Source organism: Sprattus sprattus, assembly GCF_963457725.1.
Source record: "Sprattus sprattus genome assembly, chromosome: 16".
NCBI lineage: Eukaryota > Metazoa > Chordata > Actinopteri > Clupeiformes > Clupeidae > Sprattus > Sprattus sprattus.
This window is the reverse complement of record NC_137914.1, coordinates 10630363-10653861: the sequence shown is the minus strand read 5'-3', so window position 1 is coordinate 10653861 and position 23499 is coordinate 10630363. Positions and strand designations below refer to the sequence as shown.

Here is a 23499-nt window from a genome sequence, read left to right as displayed (position 1 = left end):
TTCCACTCTTCTTTCCTTTCTTCTTTCCTTCTTTCACTCTTCTTTATTTTCTTCTTCCTTTCTTAACCTTTGCATTTCATGCACTGGTATTTCCTTCAGGAAATGCATTTTCTAGTTCTTCTTCTGCTTATTATTCTTTGTACCGACTTCTGCGATTAATTCAGCTCGAACCGCTTAACGTAGAAACTTCATTCCAACTTTGCTGCGTAGGTCTTGTAAAGGACAATTATGCTATGTATTTTTTACTTTTCTAAACTTTATACTTTTTAAGATATTAAATAAAAACGAATCTAAATTTTCCCATTGACTTACATTGGGCCATAATGACATCATAATAGGGTCATTAAACTGGCTTGCACCTGTGCTTCACTGACACCTGCGCCAAATCCAAGGAACCTCTTCTCTGTCCCTCTCAATTTAACTGTAACTAGGAACATTAAGACACCTTCCATTCTCTACTTTTTTTTCTCTCCATCTTTCTCACTATCCCTCTCAGTCTATTTTATCTCACACTCCATCTCTCTTCTTTATCTCCTTTTTTAAATAATTTCACTCTCTCTTTATCTCTTTATCCAGAGCCACTCTTGTTAAAATCCAGGCGGATGTTTGAACACTTAATCCACTAACTTCCCCATTTTTTCTTCTCTTTGATACATGAGCTGAACAAAGATCTATTCACCTTTGGTCCTTCCTCTTTCTTTTGCGATGCAAAGATTGTAAAATAAATTTGAGAACTGTTGGCCTGTTTGGAAACAGGTCTGTTAAAAAAAAGGCAGGAATCGGACTTGTCATGTAAAATAATTGCATGATAAATCTACGGTAAAGAGCTAGCATATATATATTTCATACTAACGTGGCTGTTACATAGACGGGTCTGCATGTAACATGAACGGGAGTTCCAAACGCCAGGTTGTATAAAAAAACGGACATTTATTAAAGTATAATAGAAAAGTCAGTGTTATTGTCAGAAAGTGGCAAGAGGATGTCTACGTAGTATGTCCAAACAAACAACAAACGACGTGTGGCGGAAAGGGAGCCTCCTGCACACTACGCCAAGGCCTTCTTATTGTGGAGCTCATCAAGCGGTCACCTGCGAGCACCCTGCACAGACTCTGCTACCCAGCTGTGGAAAACAGTGCGCACTGATAGCAGGGGGCAGGGCAGACCAGGCTGGGTCATGACAGTGGCATAATGCCCTTCAACATGCGAGGTAGGTCATATATAAAATATATACAGTATATCAAAGAGGTACTGTATGAAATGCATTTTAAATGTAATTCTGCAGGAGCCTATACAACATAGAGAAAAGATTTTGAGAGTGAAAAGACATTTGAAACTGCTGTAATAAAGAAGAAAATACAAAACATTCAAAAAAATTAAGTCTTTGTGTACCTGAGACAATATTTTATTACAAAATTAGAATTATGTACTCTATTTAAGAAGGCCAACTGTTATTTTTCAGAATGAGGTTCACGCGCTGTGTGTGGAATGATACACACAATGTATTGTGTGAAATGTAATAACCTTCATGCAGACACTAATTACCAAAAGCTTTTCAAATGACCTTTGTCAACGTCTGAACTTTTGCATACAATACTGTTAACTGATACTGTTCAGACCAAACACAACAGAGACATTTATCTTCATTTAACAAAATCTTACATAACACAACATTAATTATAAAGACATAGGAATGTTTGCAGTCATAAAGACTACAGAAATACTGTATATGACAAACTGTTTGACTCCTTGTGTTAAATATCAATATACATGCATCTATTTATATAAGCAAAATTATTTAGTGAAATTAATAAATATAATAGGTAGACACTTAGCAATATAGAAAACAGACTCCCTCTCATTATATGCTGGTAAACAGTCAATGCAAACATCCAGGGAGGTTATCTGAACAAGATACAGACTCTGTCCCTATAGTTTTGGCTGTTTGGCTGCGGGACACTTTACCTAAATTCAACATATCTCAACAAGATCAACACAGAGCGGTCTACATCCATAGCCCTGTATCCATGAGTTTCAGTTTCAGTTTTTCTCTCTGCAGCAATGATTCGTCAGAGTTATGAATGCTGTTGTTACAGCCATCTAGATATTTTGGTTTTTATACACCTACATTTCTGGATGCATTTCCCCCATCCATACACCTGAGCTCATGGCACTTGCCTTTACACCAGATAATTTTGGGTAGCCCCTGGTGGACCTCACGGTTTCGCAGTCCATAGATGAGGGGGTTGATACAAGGTGGAACTGGAATGAGCAGTGATAACGCAATGTGGAGACGCCAGGCTGTCGACGAGGGAATGAACACAGGGAACGTGCTGGGCACCATGGCCCGGGCGCCCTCCAGCTCCCAGATGGCGTCTGAAGTGATCTTGACAAAGGCGGGCAGCAGCTGGATCAGCAGCATGACACAGTAGAACAGCACGGTTTTACGCGCACGCCTGTTCACCTGAAGGAAAGGCTGCACGGCGTTGCGCGCCTCCTGGTACATGCGCACGTAAGAGAACGAGTAGCTCACCAGACAGGCCATCGTCACGGAAAATCCCGACACTTTCCGGAAAATGGCCGCTGCCCGAGGGTTGCCCATGGCGTGTTCCAGGGTGTCCGGCTCACACAGGAGTCCGAAAGTTGTATGCCCCTCCAAGTGGGTGCCCTGCTCTCGCCCCAGATGCAGAAGGCTCATACTGACAACCGCCTCGCACACAGAGAGCAGCCAGGTGATGCTCACAATGCCACACATACGCCGGGAGGTTAGGATTCTCAGGTAGTGGATGGCCTGACACACATATAGGTAGCGCTCCAGAGCCATGCAAGTGATAGTGAGCACTGAGTTGAACAAACAAACTGTGCCCACAAAATACTGGATTAAACACCAGTTCCCTAAAGACAACGTTCTCCTCTGATACAAACAGTAGATTACTGTGGGTCCGTGTGTGATTATGAGAAGGACGTCACTCAAAATAAGATTCTTTAACAAAGTATAACGCGGGGTCCAGGTAAGATCTTCCGAGTGCCTGAGTCCTACTAGCGTGCATGCATTGACAGATGCAGCGACTAAAGTGAGAATCACTATCGTCCACATGAGCGCTTGCACTGTTATTTCTGCCGGTAGTATCGTACTGAAGGTGCACTCTCCGACATCTGCCGTCATTATTTTCGTGGCGTTCTCCCGTCAATTCACCATAAAGCGCAAAGGACACTTGCCGGTAGTGATGAGGTCTTTCTGCCCCAAGCGCAGCAGTTAGTTGATGTGTCCATGAAAGTTGGCAAGAAAAATGGACAGAGGTGGGAAGAGAGACAGTGAGAATCGCTGCTAATCATAAGTGAATATAAGGATCTTAAATGAATGTAAAAGCTTGACTAATAGCCACTCGAAGTTGGCCATGCCAGTTATACCAATAATACAAATTCGCAAAACCGTGATGAGAGACTCGACAAATTCTAAAAACTCAAGTGATGATATACTCAGCTATGATTTGAATTGATAAAACTATTTAACACTTACATTATTTTCTGTGAGCATCTTCAGACACCACAAGAACACACTATAGCTCTGTTGAAGAACTAAACCCAATTCTAAAAACTCAAGTAATGATTTACTCAGCTACTGCTTTTAATTGATTAACCTATTTAACACTTACATTCTTTTCTGTGAGCATCTTCAGACACTGCATTAACTCCCCTTAGCTCTGTTGAAGAGCTAAATCATTACCTCGATCCCACTACACATAAGTAGGTGGAGCTGACGCAGGAAGAAAGCAGCCTCTCTTGGACTGGAGGGAAGTGTTTCATGTGACATGACAGTGAAGATGTATTGCTTCCTCGACGATTGAATGAAAGAAGGAATTAAATAGAAATAATAGGCAATTTTGATCTTCTACCACAGTAAGAACATGTTTAATTCATACGGCTCTGACGACCTGGTAACCCATAAACCCTACAACGAGTTTGAAGTGTTTAGGAAATGATGCTGGTGAGGTTCCCTCTTGGCTTGCCTAATGCCACATCAATCACTAATCCTGTATGAAAATACTGGTGATTTTCTCTTCACAAAGGAGATATTAGTCAATTTGCAAAACAAACAATAAACAGCCTACTGCAGGGGTATTCAATTAATATTCAAAGAGTTCCATTAAGATAATATGTCCTCAAGCAGAGGTTCCGAACATCATAATGTCTAACTTGCGTTATGATTCAGTGCCATATTACAATTTTCCTCAGTTGTTAACACACAAAAAAGCAAAGAATAGGCCCAATTTGCACAACCTTCACTTCATGTAACAATCGCTTAACCCAATTTGGCACTACTTCACACTCCTTTATCTGAATTATACTCCTTCCTTCTTTACACTCTGATGTCAATAACACATCACCTTGTTGTCACTACACACAATGTTCAGTTGTTGCACACAAGTAAAATCTCAAAGCATCAACCTACAACACACAAATAGTCAAATCTCTAAACATTCAGGTCTGAGGACTGCACCATAAAAGTGCCTTGAGCCTCTGTTTTGTTTGGTAAACAATGGAGAACTTTGAAGAGATCGACAATCAGAGATGGAGAGGGGTAAGAGTGAGAGGAGGAGGAAGAGGAGGACCAGAAGGAGGTGGACAAGGGGGAGTAGGAGGTAGAGGAGTAGGAGAACAGAGAGAAGGAAGAGGAGGACAAGAAGGAGGGGGACAAGGGGTAGGGGGGGTAGTGGGAGGTAGATGAGTAGGAGGACAGAGAGAAGGAAGAGGAGGAGGGAGAGGATGAGAAGGACAAGGATAAGAAGGGGGAGGAGGAGGAGAAAGAAGAAGAAGAAAGATCATCTCTAATGAGATTTGGGCCGCTGCGGTTAACCATGCGCTAAACCATGGTTTGAGCATGAGGGAGGCTGGCCAGAGGGGCCAACCAAATCTCAGCCGCTTCACAGTGGCTGCCATCATTAGAACCTTCAGGATGGAGAACAGGTACGAAATCTATTTACCTTTTGTACTGTAATACTGCATATCAATAGAATACAGTGTGCTCACAGTATTTTATTTTTTGCAGGACTGAAAGAGATCCACATTGTGGAGGAAGAACACACACTTTCACCCCTGAACAGAAGACTGAAATTGTAAATATGGTTTGTGAGAACAACTATCACACGGTTTACAGTACTGTACTGTTCTCTGTGTGTACCGAAAATACAACTTTTTTTGCTGCATTTGTGTGCTGTTTTATGATTGACTACGACAAAGGAGGCATACTGAGACATTTTACAAAGGAGAAATGGCTCATTCTCCAGAGTCGTTGTCCTTCATTATGGTGTGTTCCATGTCGATGATTGTGTTTTCAATTTTTCAGTGTGCAGCAAATGCTTAGTTTTGTGTACTCAATGAATGGTGTGTGTGTCATTTGATGGCAAAGAGTCATCTTGCAAAGGGAGTGTCAGGTTTAGCATTTTGTGTGTGAGGTTTTCAGTTTTGTGTGTGGAGTTTTAAAAAAGACATGGACCGCGGTCCGCCTAGTGACCTTGTGCCTACTGCATCATAGGCTTTAACAGAGGCAGTTCTTATAATATATTGTACAGTTTATAAACGTGGAAGAATTCCTTTGAAACATGTCTAATTAAATTGTAGCATTACATTGTATTATACTAGTTATCAATATTCGTAGTAAGCAGTGGTTTATTGTTTGCGTTGAATGACTATAAGAATACAACTACTATGTGAAGTAGTGGAGCGATGATGATATGATGGACGCGTGCTTAACGCATTCCAAAATGTTCATATCCCCCCTTTCCTATCTCTAAGGTTGACATGGGCTATGAAGTGTTGTTGACAAGCCACTAGGTGGCTTCTTGAGTTTGCAGTCACTTGACCTTTGGTGTATGTTCAGAGTGTGAATTAAATGTATTTTTGGCTCTTTTAATGTCTCTGAGCTGCTGCCTCAAACTTCAGACATCAATCTAAAGACAGCTAATTATCATTAGTGATGTTGGTTCTTTTGTCTTTTTTTGCTAGTTTGCTCACCCATATGCCCAATTCAATGGAAACTGCTGATGCACGCATGTGCCATAAACAATATGACCAACATGCCCTGATCTCAACCATTTTTTCAGTCAGTGATTTAAATAATATATGAAGGGGTTTACCCATTCAGTTTCAATGTGATCAGAGTAGTGAGTGTTGCTATTATGTTATTTTTCAAGAATTATGTTTTACTGAATGTTTCATGAGCATAAGTTACTACATAATATACTGTGAGTCACTCCATACTGTCTGTCAAAGCTATCAGTGGGTAATGGCTCAAATTGACAAACACTTGAAAAAGAGCGCTGATCAATGTGGTACTGTCTTTTTATGACGAAAGTTGAAGCAACAGCAAGTATAGTAAACATTTGTACCTTCATACACTTTCTATGTTTCCTGCCTGTATTCCTGTACACTGGTAACATCATGGCACCTGTATTGATTGGAACTGAACCAGCTTGGCAATACTTATTTTTGACACTATTTCTGAATGTTTCCCCTACATCTGCTGTTGCTCACGTTGTACTCCACATTTCAGTCGTTTTGGGTAACACTTGTTTCAAGTAGGTTACCATAGTTATGTCGGATGGGCTATCGAAGCTGGAACTCATTTTAATTGACTGGATGACTGAACACTAAGTCCATCTAAGTCAGCTGACCTGATCATTATAAACCCTGCCACTATTATTGTCTTCTTTGGAGCAATAGGGCTAAAAATTACTTCTATGTTTTGGTTGTGTAGTTTGTGTGTGCCTGTCTGATGTTCCTCTGAGTAGGGTTTCTTTGAGAATAAACGCCGTGAGACTTTCTTGTGATTGCATTTAGAGTTCCCTAGTCAGTATGCTATCTTGAGATCTAAGGTCCAAGCATGGAACTACTAGAGACTTGACATTCACAATCCTCCTCAAATGTTGTTTTATCGTTTGTGGTGCCATTTCATGGTTATAAAATAAATAATTGAAGTGGTCTTTACTCAAGGTCTTCCCCACAAGCTGTCCCACTGTTTATTTTTCACCAGCAGAACCGGACATGCTTTGCAACATTACTGAAATCAACAGTGGCACTCCTGGTTAGCCGAACACACCTGATTTAGCTAAGAAGGACTAGTCGTGTGTGTGCTTGGAACAGGGATACTTACCAGCTATGCAGGACAGCAATGCTTTAGGGGCAGGATTAAGGATCCCAGATAAAGAGAATGATGATTGAGTGATTTTTTTTTATTTAATTTTTTTGCACTTTTTCCTTTCTCAGACCATCTTCACTGACAGATTTGTGTTATTATGTGAAAGAGTGAAATCTTTTGTTCTGCAGGAGGGACCAAAGGACTGTGGTGAGTGCATAATGAAGACAGGGGCCTTATTCTGCCCCTCTCCTTATTTAGTTAAAGATGTTTCTGGTTGGTCCCCAGTTTGCAGCTGTGTCTCTAGAAAGAATGTCTAAGAATAAAGTGTAGAAAAGGGGAGGGGCCTTCAAGGAATAGATAGAGAGATTGTGAAGGAGACAGAGAACTCAGACAGAAAGTGAGTGAGAAAGAGAGAGACAGAGAGAGAGAGAGAGAGCGAGAGAGAGGGAGAGAGAGAAAGAAAGAAACTACCACCTGTTACTTTCCATCAGCTCACCTTGGATTAACAGTATGGCGAAGTATAAATGACATCAGCATTCAGTATGAGAAGATAGCAAATGTCTAGGTGTTGACCTTTTGGACCGGCTGATCTTTGTCTCTAAACCCTAATTTGGATGGCACCTCAGGGAACAGGGAACAGTAACTTGGCTTATTAAACAGTAAGAGGGTTAAAAAAAGCCATCTGATTGTGTGGGAATATACTATACGAATGTAGGTAAACATGTGACCTCATGTTTTCCGAGGGCATAAGGCTGGGTGAAGCAGGCATTTATATGCTTGGTTAATTGAGTCAGTGATGACAGTGTCGACTGTCACACCGGGCCTGTAAAGTACTGTGATAACTTTTCTCCAGACTCATGTTTCTCTTAGACACAGAGATGTGGATAAAAAAAAGGATATTCTTCCAGAATAACAATATAATGTCCATTATATTCAGATACCCTCAGTAGACACCCAATGTGTGCATATTTCCTTTATATAAGATTTTTTTAAAAATGTAATTTAATGTAATTCTGTCATTTATTTCATGCAGGTATATGTTCACATAGAAGATCGAATACATATTTTGACACCAGAAAATGCATATTCAAAATAATCTCAAGCAAGCAAGATAGCTGTTATTTATATATGTATTTATTAATCTATCTATTGATCCCTCCAGCTACCTATCCTTACCTACCTATACAAGAGGATCTCACTGACAGACAAAATTACTTCTTCAAGATGACACCAAGGGCTATAAATACTATCACCTCCTTTTCATATAAGCAAGGCACATGAACACATTCAACACATAGCACAGACAGTAGTAATTCTCCCTCATCAGGCAATATTGTGCCAATAATAACGAGTGCAAGATTGACGCAATCACGTGCTGCACTACACACAATGCAATAATAATGATCAATTATGATATATTAATAAATTAAGTTATATTACATTGAACCGAACTGTATACTGTATATTTGCATACATCTCCTATGCTTGTTTGGTCTTGTTGGTATGCAAGGAATAATGATCCCTTCTTAATGAGTGTTCTGGCGGTCACACAAATCGCCTCTTCTGACCCTCGCCAACCCCAGAGGGGGTTGTCCTCATGCTCTACTAATGAACACCTCAGTGTGGAAATAGATATGATGCTTTTGCCATAGGCTGTAAATCAGTGGACCCTAATGGCTGAAATCACGGGTAGCTGTGTTAAAAAGGGGATCCCAGCTACTATAGTTCCACTAAGGGCTTTGGTACATACGGTGTATGGTGTTGTGAGAGTTTGAGTAAAGAGGCACACACACTTACGGAGGGTATGCAGGCTTTTACTATGAGTGACTTTCGATAAATGCACCTGCTTAATAAATCAACGTAAAAGTGTTTGACTGTGTGTGACTTTCAAAGCATGGGAACTACAGACTTAGCCAAATCAAAGTAATATACATATTAGATTTATTATTTATGTTTTCTGAGGTTTGGCAGTAAAGACACATTACCAGGGAGGATCCCCTTATCTTTCTGTGTCTAGCTTGACATAAGAGCCCACCACTGTTTACTCTCCCTGTTGCTTAGTAACCCTTGGTTTAGCCATGGAGCTGCGACAAACCTAACATAAGGAATAGTTTCTCTTTGGTGTTATTTAGATGTATACAATGATGTTACTTTAGCACTTCAGTAAACCATCAAAACACTTCATACTTTACCAAAAAGTGACTCATGCTGCCACTTCTAATGCATATTCTCTCTCCCATTAAACAACTTTATCACTCAATGTACAATTAGCTAAAAAAACACAAAACTGTTTGTATTTATATTTATTATAAAATGTATATTTGTATGTGTTGCTGTATCCTAGTTTGGTGCAAAAGAAAAGAAAACTATACAACACCTCTTACAAGGGTAACACAATCAAATACAGTAAATACAAAATTCAGCTATATGCCCCAAGACAGCTCAAGTATCTGTGGTACACGATAGTACCAAAAAGTGTGCTGACATTTTCTTTCTTTCATGGTACAGTAAATGAAACAATAACACATGAGATTACCTAGAAGAGTTCTGCAGCCATAATGCTGATCCATGGTGTCCTCTGAATGTAGCCAGAATCTTTATGAACTTCACAGTACAGCAACATTCTCCTTTTCCTTGAATTAAAAAAAGAAAATCTTAAACACATCTAATCCACCCCTAAAATCCCACATATTCCACAAATATTTCAAGGCAAGCAGTTGTCATGACATCAAGAACAAACTTTTTTGATCTGTTGGTTTGTCAGAATACTGTAAATACCAATTTTGAGTGCGGTATATTTATTATGTGTGATAAAAAGTGTCAGTGGTACAGTGGTATAGATTTTTCACAAGTATCTGACCCTGGTTCAATTGCTGGGCAATGCAAGATGCTTTTGTATGTCACTTTGGACGAATAGTGTATAACTGACAGTACCAGAGTTTTGTTGCGCTTTTGGGTCACATTGATAGCCCATGATAGATACATCAGTACTAGTTGGTAAATGTCTTCAGCGAAAAATGGCTCAAAATTGTTCCTTCATACATACACATTTCAACGTAAATGCTGTATTACCACTTTGATATAACTGCAAACAAACAAAATGATGCAAAAATTGAATACATTTCCTGCAAAAAACAGAATAACCTGTCTTATTTATTTAAGTATATAAATGTTTGCAAAAATTGCTGCATTGCGTATGGGTATGTGTGTGTGTGTGTGTGTGTGTGTGTGTGTGTGTGTGTGTGTGTGTGTGTGTGTGTGTGTGTGTTGTGTTTGTGTGCATGAAATCATCACTAGCACACACATACACCAAAGTGTTTTAACTTTGACAAATCGCCTTGACTTGTGACGTTCAATGATTGCAGCGTGTGCAACGTGGCTGCTGGTTTTACTTCTTCACAGTCCAAGGGGCACAGATGTTGATAATTTGAAGACCAATATAGTATTTTTTTGAAAACAGTGCAAGTGGAAAACTGCTGGTGTAGGACCATGCCCCTGGGGGGTGAGTGGTTCATCCAGTAAGAGGCAGGTGATTGATGTGTGCCTGTGAATGCATGCCTTTACACACATCTGTATTTGAAAGTGTGTGTGTGTGTGTGTGTGTGTGTTTGTGTGTGTATGTATGCATCTGTGTGTGTGTGTACTGTATGATTACATGTGTTTGTGAGCATATAAGTATTGTTTGTGTGTGTGTGTGTGTGTGTGTATGTGTGTGTGTGTGTGTGTGTGTGTGTGTGTGTGTGTGTGTGTGTGTGTGTGTGTGTGTGTGTGTGTGTGTGTGTGTGTGTGTGTGTGTGTGTGTGTGTGTGTGTGTCATCTAAAGATGTTTGGCCACCCTTGCTGCAAAGAAGGGGATGGGGATATATATATTTGCAAAGCCAACGAAACTCTAGCACGTCGAGGATTACAACAAGAAACCAGATCAGGCACGGGCAGGAATGATGTGTAGATATGGATTAGTGGTGGACAAGGTCACTCCTTGAGCAGCAGGTGTGAGAGCAGCACAGGAACTAGCAGGGAAAGAGGGAGTCATAGAGAGAGACTGGTGGAAATAGAAATACGCTGAAGAAAAGATAGGGAACAGAAGGATGAAAGAAAGAAAAAAACATGGTGGATACTTCAACATGAGGCATTCAATCATTTATTGACCTATTTAGTCCACTTTCAGTAATTCCCGCTCTCCTTCAAGAAAAGGTGACTCACTGTAGCCTTGATGTTTAAATCATCAAGAAAGAGTTTTTGTGCAGTTAAAGTAACACTAACAAATTAACACCTTTTGAGGTTTGGTTTTATAGGCAACTAGCTTTGGTACCGTACTCAAATTCATTTTGATAGCATATGGTCATGTGAAGGACAGAGAAAACACCTGTGTCTTTCCCACTAGCCATCCAGGATGTGTCCTATGTAGTTCTGTGTACCGGGCTGGAACACCCGGCGAAAATGGAAGAAAAGCTTTCACATGCATGACATTGCCAGCTATACTGCCAAAAGACACCAGTTAGTGTGTTGGCAAGCTTTTTCAGTGTGAGCTGGGCTGTTGGTGGTGTTTGCAAGGTTTTTGCATGCCTTTTAGGGAGTTTGCTTAATAGTTTTGGAACAGAACTCTATACTGCTGTTTTACCTTCTCTTAATGATCATTTGTCTGTGTCCAACCTTTAGAACTGGAACACATCATAAATATATGTGAAAGAGGAAAGTAAAAATAAATATATACAGTATATTGACATTTATTTATGAAACATCAATAGTTGATAGTTGTGTTACGTCAATTACATCCAATTATCCATATGGGTGTGTTAACAGAGCAAATGCGTTTTTTCTGTATTGAAATCTGACAACTGATCATTTGAGTTTTCTTAATACTTTTTTGTTGTACTGAACAGGATTACTCTTCACCTCTTATACAGAAGTCCAAACAAAAGGCTCTGCATAGTGTTGATGAAGGAGAGAAGGAAAGGAGGAGGAGGAGAAGGAGAGAAGAAGAGAGAGCCAGCTTAACGGATGAACAGATTGACAGACGAGGAGGAGAGAACACACAAGCATGCGAACAATGGCACGCATCTTTCCTCTCTCTCTGTCTGTCTATCTTTCTCTCCCCCCCCCCCCCCCTCTCTCTATGTGTGTATGTGTGTTAGTGTGTATGTATATATGTTTGAGTGTGTAGTTCAGCAAGACAGAGTGGGACAGAGACAGAGAGAAAGAGAAAGAGAGAGAGGGAGAGATAAAGAGAGAGAGCAAAAGAGAGGATCCATTTGTCAGAAGATTCTTTGTTAATCCGCTGCCAAAATAGCTTCTCGATGTCTCACTCACTTTTTTCTCCCCTCCTTTTTCATTAAATGTCATCGCAACTGCCTGCCTTATCCTCTAGCTAAATATGGGGTAAGGATGAGTGCATAAGGGCGCTAGAGTGATATAGACAGAGCTTAGGGGAAGGGGTGTGGGGCGGGGTTTCTCTGACAAGCACTACTGTGATTGGCTAAAGTAAACCCTCTCGGGTATATCTCACCCTATCCCAATCAATTTCAGCTTAACTGAGAGGTGATGTCCTGGTACTTATTGGGCAAGTTCTGTTGGGTCCAAGTCGGGACACGTTGTTTTTTTCAGGGAGAGTGCGAATCGCAGATCTTTGTTGTCTCTGACACTCTTCGGTCAGCCCATCAACAAAGCCAACACAATGGTAAGACCTTTTCTATGCTCAAAAACCCATTGGAGGTTGAGATGTAAGGGAAAAGGACACTGACCTGCAGTCAGTTAGTAAGGATGACCAAATTCTTCATTGGATAAGAAGCCTTTTTTTGAAGACTTTAGTCCTGGAAAGAGAGTTAACTGTCAGTAAAGATTATGGACCATATTGGACATTCACCCTTCATGGACTAGTATTTTCTGTGACTACAAACCATCAAAGTGTTCAGAAACCTGGACAGAAACCACTGGATATGTGGGCATGTTTATATGGGATTCATTACAGGCTATTTTGTGGAAACTGTTCTTTGGAGAGGTGAAAGAGCAGCTGTCTGCGGCAAATAGGTTATGCGGTTGTTTTGTGGCCACCGGGTCTTCATCAGTATACACATTTAGTCAGTGATCTGCAGTTAACATTTTCTAGATTATTATGCAAATAATATTTTACATAAAATATAAATGTTTCTATATCCCTTTTGTGAAGTATGACAAACTCTCTAGTAAGTGTTGTTTGCAGAGACTTATTTTTTAGGCATATTTGATGATGAGAGTTGAGATGTCAGCACTGTCCAGAGAGACAGCAACGGCAATGTCACATTCGTGTGAGCCAACACAGCTGACATCCTAACATGTTAAGCTTAGCTTATAGGCCAAGGACACATTTGCCTGCTGGTGCGCTATTTGTGCTTCAGAAGATACGTGAAATAACAAGGAAGATCTCTGAACAACAGCTTGAGCCATATGACGCTGAGAAGGGGCCAAATCACGGAGAGTGAACTAGTCATTTCTGGGCACTGTTGTTGTAGCACATGGGAGAGAGCAGTCCCCCCATCCAGCGTCAAACCCGTATATCCAGGTTATCCTTCGCCTAGACTGTTACTTGTTAGTATGGCAATAGAAGCACATACTTAACCATGGTGATGGCACAGTGTCACACTGCCCTCCCTTTTTGAAAGGCTGCCATTGCGCTTCATGCACACACTGGCATTCCTCGTACATCCTCCCCACAGAACTTCTCTCATCCCTGCACTCTAGCGCTTCATTCATCGGCACGGTTCCTCCTGCGGTGATATCGCCTTAGCAGCAGGCGCACCCCAACACCACCCCACTTCTGACACCAATCAAAGGGAGAGAACTATCGCGCCACCAGCCTCAAAACGGGGTCTCCAGGGCAACAAATACAAATGCTGGTTTGGTTTTCAGAGCACATATTCAGTCAGGACGAGGGCCTTCTTATGCAGAGTTAGGATCATTCCTGATCGTGACATTTATTGTACCAAGCTGACCGAGTATTGGCAGATGGAAAGAACAGTTCAAGCCGCTGGCAGGGAGAGAGAGATTTGATTATTCCGACTCTCAATTTTTCTCATATCCTCAGCGTGCTTTTCATTGTTGATTATAATTCTATTGAAGAGGGATCACATTTCAGGGTGGTCTGTGAGGTGTGGTGGTGGTGATGCACTTCACAAGGGCAATTACTACAGTTACTGCCTCATATATGTAGAGAATGAGCTGGCTATGAATGGGCTGAAAGGATAGGCATGCATCCCTTCTTGAGATCCGATCTCAGGAGGAAGATGTAAAATTGAATGGCTTAAAATTCTGCATGATTTACAGACCAAACAGAACCACAGTGATTATAGAAGACTTACATAAAATAAAATACTTCTGGGTGGAGAGCACTAGTAAGCAATCACTGTCAGCAGTGGGCACTAATCTCCACATTTTATTTGTTGAATGTAAGGTAATGTTTTTGCATTTACTGGCAGATTTATTTATATTTTGGATGAAAAATGACAGTTCTTCCTATAAGAAATCTTCAGTTTCTTTAGGAATGAATATCTATGCTTGGGTAAATATTCAGATTGACAGTGGAAGATGTGAAATAGAAAGCAGAAAGCTTTTAAGGTTTCAACAGCTTATCTGTGTCTAGAAAGCAGTCTGAAATTGCAAAATTCACACCTTTGTTTTGTCTTCAATAGACATTTGTTTTGATTTGATACTCCCCCTACTCAGTAGTATCTGCAGTCGTGGTGGGGAACATGTGGAAAATATTTAGGGCTTTGAATCATAATCACTTGTTCTGATCAGACTCAAGAACCATAATGTTGCACCTCTATCACTTCCTCCAGTTCAAATGATCAAGGCCTTGAAGACAAGGCATTTCCCAAGGACTGCTTTTTTTCTCTCTGCTCTTTCTCTTTTCTTTCAGCCGACTGACGCCCAAGCTGATGCTCGCTCTTTCTTGAGCGAGGAAATGGTTGCAGGTAATTATGTCTGTGTCTGTGTCTGTGTGTGTGTGTGTGTGTGTAAGAGAGAGATGTCCATCACTCAGGTCACATAGTGAAGCCTGACACATGTAGAGTTTAGTGAAGGGACAGTCAACGAGAGAGAGAGAGAAAGAGAGAGAGAGAGAGAGAGAGGAGAGCTGCCAGCCATAAACATATGTTTCTACGCGTCACCCCATACTGATTTTGAGTGATTATTGTGAATGCTCTGATTGTTAAATGTAAATAAATAAAGCCGTGTTATGACAGTTTTGTTTAGTTCTGTTTAGTTATAACAGCTAGTACCTAGGCATCCACTGTGCTCTTTAAACGCTTTTTTCCCTCCCCCTGACCTGCCGGAACAGCACCCTTTTACTGCCGCTTAAAATCTCTCATCCCTGGTTTTTTCAGAGTTCAAGGCGGCCTTCGATTTGTTCGACAGCGACGGTGGTGGTGATATCAGCACCAAGGAGTTGGGTCAGGTCATGAGGATGTTGGGCCAGAACCCAAGCAGGGAAGAGCTGGATGCTATTATTGAAGAGGTTGATGAGGATGGTAAACTATCAAACTTGTTAACATAATGTTACACATAATTATTTTTGATCACACATCATCTTTTAAAGGATAGTCTATGATAATAGATTATATATGTATAGATTTTATATATATATAATTCAATATAACATAATATAGTTCAATATAATATTTCAATGCAAACACTGGTCCCTTTAATATGAAAACTTACCTTCTGTAGGCAGTGGAACCATCGACTTTGAGGAGTTCTTAGTCATGATGGTGCAGCTGCTCAAAGAGGACCAGGACGGAAAGTCAGAGGAGGAGCTGTCGGAGTGTTTCCGCGTGTTTGACAAGTGTGTGTCTGTAAGACTTAACCAAGAACTGAATCTCTGAAGTCTTTTTTCAATAATTTGGCACGTACCAGGGCACCAAATATTTTTGATACGTGAAATTGATTTAAATTATTTTTTCTTCATTTAATCACCTTATAATCATATGTGATGCACAAATGTATTTTTGCACATTAGTGCTGACTGATTCAACAACACCCCATAGGCCTACTTGACATGACATGGGCCAGTGTCGAAGTTGTCCTAGCATTTTGTTAGAGTAATAGCCATCCAAGCTGCAATGCATTAAAACATCTGCAGGAGGCACTGCCCAAAGTCTTTAAGTTTTCCCAGTCCATCCATCTGTGCATTCCATTGCACTTAGAGTAGTTACATTTCTGCACTTATTTTATTTCTTACGTAAAGTAGTATTTATTGTTACACTAGGTCTCTATTGCTCGTAGCTTGATTGTTCTCTCCTTTGTACAAAAGCGTCTGCTAAATGACTAAATGTAATGTAAAGCATTCTCCAACACATGCCCCAGTGGTGGAAACGGTATTCCGATCCTTCACTTGAGTACTGAGTTGGTCCCTCTGACTGATATATTATTATATATGACATCATTAGATTATTAATACTGAAGCATGAGTGTGTAAGCAGCATGTTACGATTGTAGCTGCTGTAGATTGTGCTAGTTTGAACTACTTTATATTCAGTTTTATAAACAGGGACACCAGATAAATCTGATGGGTTGTGAGCTGATTAATTGGAGTGAAAATAAGAAAAACAAAGTTCTGATACACAAAAAAAAAAATTCTCTCTCTAGTGGAAGTATAAAGTAGCATTATCTGTAAATACAAATAAAGTAAAAAGTGTCATGTCTAAAAATAACAGTAGTGCAGTCATACCAATGAGTGGTACCCAGCAGCACTGTATAGCTTTTCAAATGCTTCAATCTATGTCTGTGTTTTCATAGCTGTAGATTGGCTGATGAGATTTCTAGTAAAATTACACTCTTCTATTTTGCTTACTTGAAAGCATTTGCTCATCTGTCTCTAGTGAAATTGCCCTGGATAGAAAAAATGTCCATGCAGGCAGTTCCTTGTTGACTATGGTGTATATCGATATACTTGTTGCATTAATTCTTCATATAACTGCATCTAAATAGGAATCTAAAGCATCATGGGGCATTTAAGGACACATGCTGTGAATAACTGAATGATTGTATTGATTCCAATGATGGTGGCAACAGGAATGGGGATGGGTGGATTGATCGTGAGGAGTTTGGGGAGATTATGACGGCCACCGGAGAGCCAATTAACGAGGACGAGGTGGACGAGCTGATGGGTGATGCAGACACAAATAAAGATGGCAAGATCGATTTCGATGGTGAGTAGATTTGGTCTGTAAAGCTTTCTTTTCACAGTTTTTTATTTTATTTTTTATTGTAAAAAAACTCACACACGCACACGCAGAGTCACAAATGCATGTATGGTGGGCGGTGGAAGTGGTAGACCACTGCTCTCCCATGCCCACATCCACGGCTGAAGTGCCCTTGAGCAAGGCACCTAACCCTGATCACTGCTCCCCGGGCGCCCCCAAAGGCAGCTCACTGCTCCGGGTTAGTGTGTAACCTCACTTCACTGTGTGTGTGTCACTTCCCTGGATGGGTTAAATGCAAAGGTGGATTTCAGAGTGTGTGTGTCTACACCACCTCTGCCATAGAGAGGACTTTCACTTTTTTTCATGTATACCTTCACTGGGGCCATTTGATAGAAGGCTTAATAGAATAAATCTGATTGTAATGACATACTCACATTCCTTCATTCCCCATATTGATACTTCTGTATGTCAGCTCACCTCTTTATGTCTTAGAACCTTAATTATGCCTGTGTGGTTTAGCTCAACAACCCCCCCACCCCCAACACCCCCCAGTCGCCTCTCATAGTGGAACTGTAATCCCACTCTTTCCTTGTCTTTAACAGAGTTCCTGAAGATGATGGAGAACGTACAATAGATTCAAACCACATTCCTTCGTGCCCCATTCTTTACAAGAGGCTTATGCTGACCTCCCTACTGGGCAAGAAGACAGAAACAAACGCATTGAATACAAAGAGAATGAAGAATGAAGTCCATAATGTCAAAGTTAAAGGGCAATCGTAATGAATTTAAAGAAACTGAGATGACTAATGAGATGACTAGTCTACCGTATCATGCTGCCAATACTTTTCTGGAGATGGTTGCTGGTGGAGATCTATAAATAACCTTATGAAACCCTTGAAGTGGACAGCCAAACACTCCCCCCATATCCACTCTCACACCCTTGAGACACTTTCCCTCCCACCCCGTGCCTCCCCTTCAGCTGTCTCCTTCCACACCTGCTAGTTCTGGAGACATACCCCCCCATCCTACCCCCTTATTTGAGTCTCCTCTGGCTCCCTCGTTCCTTGCCCCCACCCTCTGTGAAATGTTTCAAAATAAACCAGCTTCCATCTTTGCCTCAGATTCCATCTCAATGTTATATCTTAATGTTAAAGAAAGCATTTTTTTTAAAGAAAATATACAGTGTTCTTCATGAAGTGTGTGTGTCCAGGTTTTTATTTTTTCTTCTTAGCAGATCTGGTGGAGAAAACTAATTTGGCAGAGCTTCTCTATACTTTCTTGCTTCTCTATAAATGCAATTACTGGAATGCTGTTTTTGTAATGTATTACTTACATTCATTTCTAGTAAATTTTCATGTCATTGTTACAAGTTTGTGCATCATATTTTGTTTTTGTAGCCTCATTGTCCTTGCTTCATACCCAAATGTTGAATGTGCAAGAGACGTGCCATCACATTTTCATGGGACTAAACCACCTTCCCTTCCCCTCCTTCATCTCCCCTCCCCTCCCCTCCCCTCCCCTCCCCATCCCCTCCCCTCCCCTCCCCATCCACCATCCTATGCACTCCTTTGGGTCACAGATCATGTTTCCACATCATCAACAGTCTTCTCTCCCGACAAAAGTATTAAACATCCATGTTGCATGTCCATAGGCAGAGAGACCAAATGTCTGCATCCACTCTTCATTTCTTTCTTCATATTAGAGGGATCTCCATAACCGACATATTTCACATACTCTTATAGCCACATAACTTACCTTTTTGTGTTACTTGTAACACCAGTTGGATGTTTATGCGTCTTAGTGTCTTTTGGTATAACAGTTAGTCAGGACAAAGTCAAGTAACCATTGATAAAAAAAAAAAAAAACACCATCACTCTTTTCTAACCAAGCAACAGGAACAGCAACATAACAAAACAAAATGTCATCCATAAAAAAATGGGGCAAAAAATCGAATCTCTCATTCAGGATCTTCGCTTGCTGCCCAGCCGACATCATCCTCTGATGTGTCTTTGTCTCCTAGGAAAGGTACGATCACCATTCACCAATCGCCTGTGTTGTAAATGCCCAAGCCTTCTCCCTTGATTGGGATGCAAGGTCAAGCCTTGATGAGCCAGATAATTGATCCGGCAGAATCCCCTAAGTGGTGCTTCTAAAAGCGTTCAAATGCCATCGGACTGCCTGCGAGCATCACCTCGCAAATTCTCCCTTTAAAAACATAGCCCCTCGACCTCAAAGTATATAGGGCTTAATGCCCTCCCACTTGTCAAATCCCCAGTCAATCGGTTCCTGAACCCCTAACGAATGTCTCTTAGCCCGCCTTCCTGACCTGGTCCAGGAAACAACCACCATACATGGAGAGCCAGATCGGACCCTGTAGCATGTGCAAATTACCTGGTTCGCTGTTGTATGTGTGTTTTCAGGGGAGGGGGCTACTCTATCCCCTTTTAGTCTTCAATCAACTGCTATTCAGGGTGCGGTGGAGTTTCTGCACCACTGCACTTTTTCCTGAGTGTCTAAGGTTTCACTTTACCCCTGAGAAGTCCCAAGATAACTACCCACCCAAGAGCCTGACCTCCTCTGCACAATATCCTGAACGCTATAAACGCCATTTCAAACATGAAATCACTGATTTGCATCTCAAAATAGACACAAGTAATTTGGCAACCACTAAAACAAACTCATAATGAGTGTGATTTAAAAGTTGTAGTCTACATGATGTACGTTCCAAATGGATATGAGATGACTAAAACACAATGAAACAGAATGCATTCTGTTGCATTCCAGAAATGCATTTCACATGAAGATACAAAGTTGATCAGAAATCCAGCATGCATTTGTCAATCATTGGGTTCTTTTCCATCAGTTCAAGTGTCTTTAAAACAGTTTGATCCCTCCTGAATACTCTATCTGATCATATTGACTGTGTTTACCAAAACGTTATCTAGAGCAATTGAAAGTTCGGTTGTACAGACTCGAAATTCCGATTGGCTTGTGGGCGCCCAAGAACCCTAAAAGTTCAAGATTCTAAATCTGGAGGCCCGGGTACGCCAGGGGGCGTGTCTTAAGTGGTCGGTTTTAAGTATGTCTGAACTGTCACTTCACGTCTAGTCTTTCTGTTGAGGTGCAATAGGATTGACCACTCCTTTGGTTTTATTTCCTGGATATTAGGGGGGAAAACAAATCCACTTGCCTATCATGGTAAGTAGTCAAATCACCCAGTCATCGTCGAAGTTGTTTGTAAAAGCATGAAACTTAGTTTACAACTCTTTGTGGAATGGTCCTAGAAATGTAACAGGTGTACTTAGAATTAAATAGGGTTATGGAATACCTAAAGAAAACAGAATAGCCTACTGTGTGGAGATTATATGAAGAAAGGAACACTTCACTTATTTCAGCTATTTTTCTCGTTTATACAAGAACTCTTTGTAAAACATATTTTGAAAAATTGTTTAAAATTTTTTCGGATATGCGAATCAGCTGGATTTGATGTGTTTTTTTTTTATACTGCCCTTGGCCTATGCCTGGGGTTGCCTAGGTCTAATTGAAAAAGTTCAGAATAAAACAGGAATTAATATGCAACATCAGACATTTGGGTTTTGCGAATCAGTGGCTAATACGGGGCAATAGTTATATTAAAGGGTGCGTGGCAAGAGTTATATTAAAGGCTTACTTGCAGCAACTGAAGAAGAGAGGGGACTAATAGCATACTTGCGACTTAAAAGGAAGTCATTCAGAGTCGGTTGTGTAGACTACTTGCTTAGGCGACACATTCCAAGGATTGTATTTCGAAATTACCATGTAGAGTCACTGGCTACGGGGATAATTCGCTCAGCCTAAAATAGATAACATGCAGCAGTAAGTGTCGGATGAAACAGCAGTCTGACGAGTGGATAATATGACAATTGGCAAAAGGCCAATCGCTACCCTAGAATAATAAGGTTCTATCTGACATTTTTGTCAAAATTGAGTTATTTACATATTCCTATTCTGGCATAATTTATGAACATTATTTAAGGTGTTTTAAAAAAAAATAATAATAATTTGAGTGTTTTATTCTGAAAAATGTGCCCCATTTGTCAGTTTTGGTATATGCAATGCTAAAACTTTAAACCTCAATATCTCAAAACTGACCTGAACGCAGATAGAACCTTATTATTCTGAGGTAGCGAAGTGCTAATGACTTCTGCAAAGCCGGAAGAGTAGGCCTACGCTGTCGTAATTGTTCATATATTGTGTTGCCTAATTACTTCCATATGGGTCATGGGTTAGTTTTAATCAACCAAAAATGATAAAAAAAACACTTCGATGTGTTTTTGTAGACTGACGCGCAACAGGAGGCTCGCGGCTACCTGAGCGAGGAGATGCTCAATGGTGAGTGTACGAAGGAAAACATCAATTAAACACTCATACTGTAAAGAGGTAAGTTATGTTTTTAACATGGCGTTGTGGACCCTCATCTGTAGAGTTCAAGGCTGCCTTCGATATGTTCGACACCGACGGTGGCGGTGATATCAGCACCAAGGAGTTGGGTCAGGTCATGAGGATGTTGGGCCAAAACCCAACCAGAGAGGAGTTGGAGGAGATCATCGAGGAGGTCGATGAGGATGGTGAGAAAACTACATTTCACTGATAGAACATTTTAGCAGACTGATTGCATATCGATGTGCTAGGTCTAGACTACCCTTACACGTTTACCTGGAGTCCTATAGGGACCACAATGTGGGCCTTGTTTTTGAATTGACGCTTTTGTGTATGATGTTCAGGCAGCGGTTCCATCGACTTCGAGGAGTTCTTGGTCATGATGGTGAGGCTCCTAAAGGAGGACCAGGCTGGCAAGAGCGAGGAAGAGTTGGCGGAGTGCTTCCGTGTGTTCGACGCGTACGTCACTCACCTTCATATGCTATGTGTGATATGGTTCTTAATATTTGGGAGCATCCTATTTCATAGTTGTTGTCTCTTTAGGAACGCTGATGGATACATCGACAGAGATGAGTTCGCTGAGATCATCCGTAGTACTGGTGAGGCAGTTACAGAAGATGAGATTGATGAGCTGCTTAAGGACGGAGACAAGAACTCTGATGGCATGCTGGACTTTGACGGTAATTTTAACTTTTTGATATGTTCAGAACGCTTTTTTAAAAATCAATTTCAATTTAACATGCCTCTTTTGCAATTTCAATTCCTCTGCTGCAAGGTGATTATTGCTTTCTATTTTCTTTCCCCCGCAGAATTCCTCAAGATGATGGAGAACGTGCAGTAAAACAGACTCACGGACATTCCTCTTCCCCGTTACCCACTGTCGACAAACCAGTCCCCTACACCCACCCATGCCCTTCCTGCTCTTATGTCCTGGTCAATTGTTTCCTCCCCGTTCATCTTGACTCATCTAGGCCTCAACAGACAGATTGACACCCGAACGGGGCTTTCCAACACAGGGTCACATTTTTTTGTGACAGAGTTCATGAAGTTGCTTCAGTGACAGGCATGTTCAAAGATCCGAGGAGCCAGGTTGTGACAGCCCCACGGGACAACGCTCAGTACATCGAGAGCGCTCGCCATCAAAAACACCCCCAACATTACTGAGCGTCTAGATATATAGTCTAGATCGGCAGCTTGTTATCGCTGCTTAAACCAATGCCAATCATTTCATCGAAACTAATAAATGCTTTACAGTACAAAATAAATAAATAAAACATGCTCATGTTTAGTTGGTCTAATATTTGATGGTCTGTATGGTTTTGTTTTAAGGAGTATCAATAAACGTGATATATTTTTTTCTTTTTTCTCTCCAAAAGTTTCATTGATCTCTAGTGACATGCCCTACCAGGCTTTTGAGAGCATTTTTTTGTTTTAAGTAGCCTATTTGGATGCATCCGTTGTAATCATCAGGTATATGGCTGTAGGCCTGAGACGTATTGACAGGTGGCGGATTATCATGATTGGCCTGATGGCGTGCAGGTAACGAGAGTGCGTTACCTATGCCCGTTGATGTTTCTTTTAGTTCCAAAGTGTTGTCAATCTTTTGGGCTCCTATGCTTTTAAAACAAACTTGTCCTGCAGATATTCTTAGACACAATATACCACTCATCTAGACTATATACTACCCAGGAAACGTACTTTGGGAAGTTAGTTGTGTTGGAAAATGCATCCAAATATACAATAACATAATTATGTGTCCAGGAT

General features: G+C 40.8%; 3 protein-coding genes across 3 annotated transcripts; 2 read left to right on the top strand and 1 right to left on the bottom strand.

The window, feature by feature from the left end:
* Nucleotides 1-2116: 2116 nt before the first annotated feature.
* Nucleotides 2117-3166, bottom strand: LOC308377177 (olfactory receptor 2G3-like; the record flags this gene model as incomplete). The annotated part of the gene is made up of 1 exon (XM_080853761.1): nt 2117-3166. One exon carries the CDS (start codon nt 3164-3166, stop codon nt 2117-2119), a length of 1050 nt encoding a protein of 349 aa, XP_080709887.1.
* An 11876-nt stretch (nt 3167-15042) lies between these two features.
* Nucleotides 15043-18257, top strand: LOC308377568 (troponin C, skeletal muscle-like). Its single transcript, XM_080854280.1, has 5 exons — nt 15043-15087; nt 15499-15642; nt 15842-15956; nt 17186-17322; nt 17919-18257. Exons 1-5 carry the CDS (start codon nt 15078-15080, stop codon nt 17948-17950), a joined length of 438 nt encoding a protein of 145 aa, XP_080710406.1. The 5' UTR covers nt 15043-15077; the 3' UTR covers nt 17951-18257.
* Nucleotides 18258-20406: 2149 nt separating this feature from the next.
* tnnc2.2 (troponin C2, fast skeletal type, tandem duplicate 2) lies at nt 20407-23096 on the top strand. Its single transcript, XM_080854276.1, has 6 exons — nt 20407-20514; nt 21636-21687; nt 21780-21923; nt 22080-22194; nt 22279-22415; nt 22545-23096. The coding sequence occupies exons 1-6, from the start codon at nt 20512-20514 to the stop codon at nt 22574-22576; spliced, it is 483 nt and encodes a 160-aa protein (XP_080710402.1). The 5' UTR covers nt 20407-20511; the 3' UTR covers nt 22577-23096.
* The last annotated feature ends 403 nt before the right edge of the window (nt 23097-23499 follow it).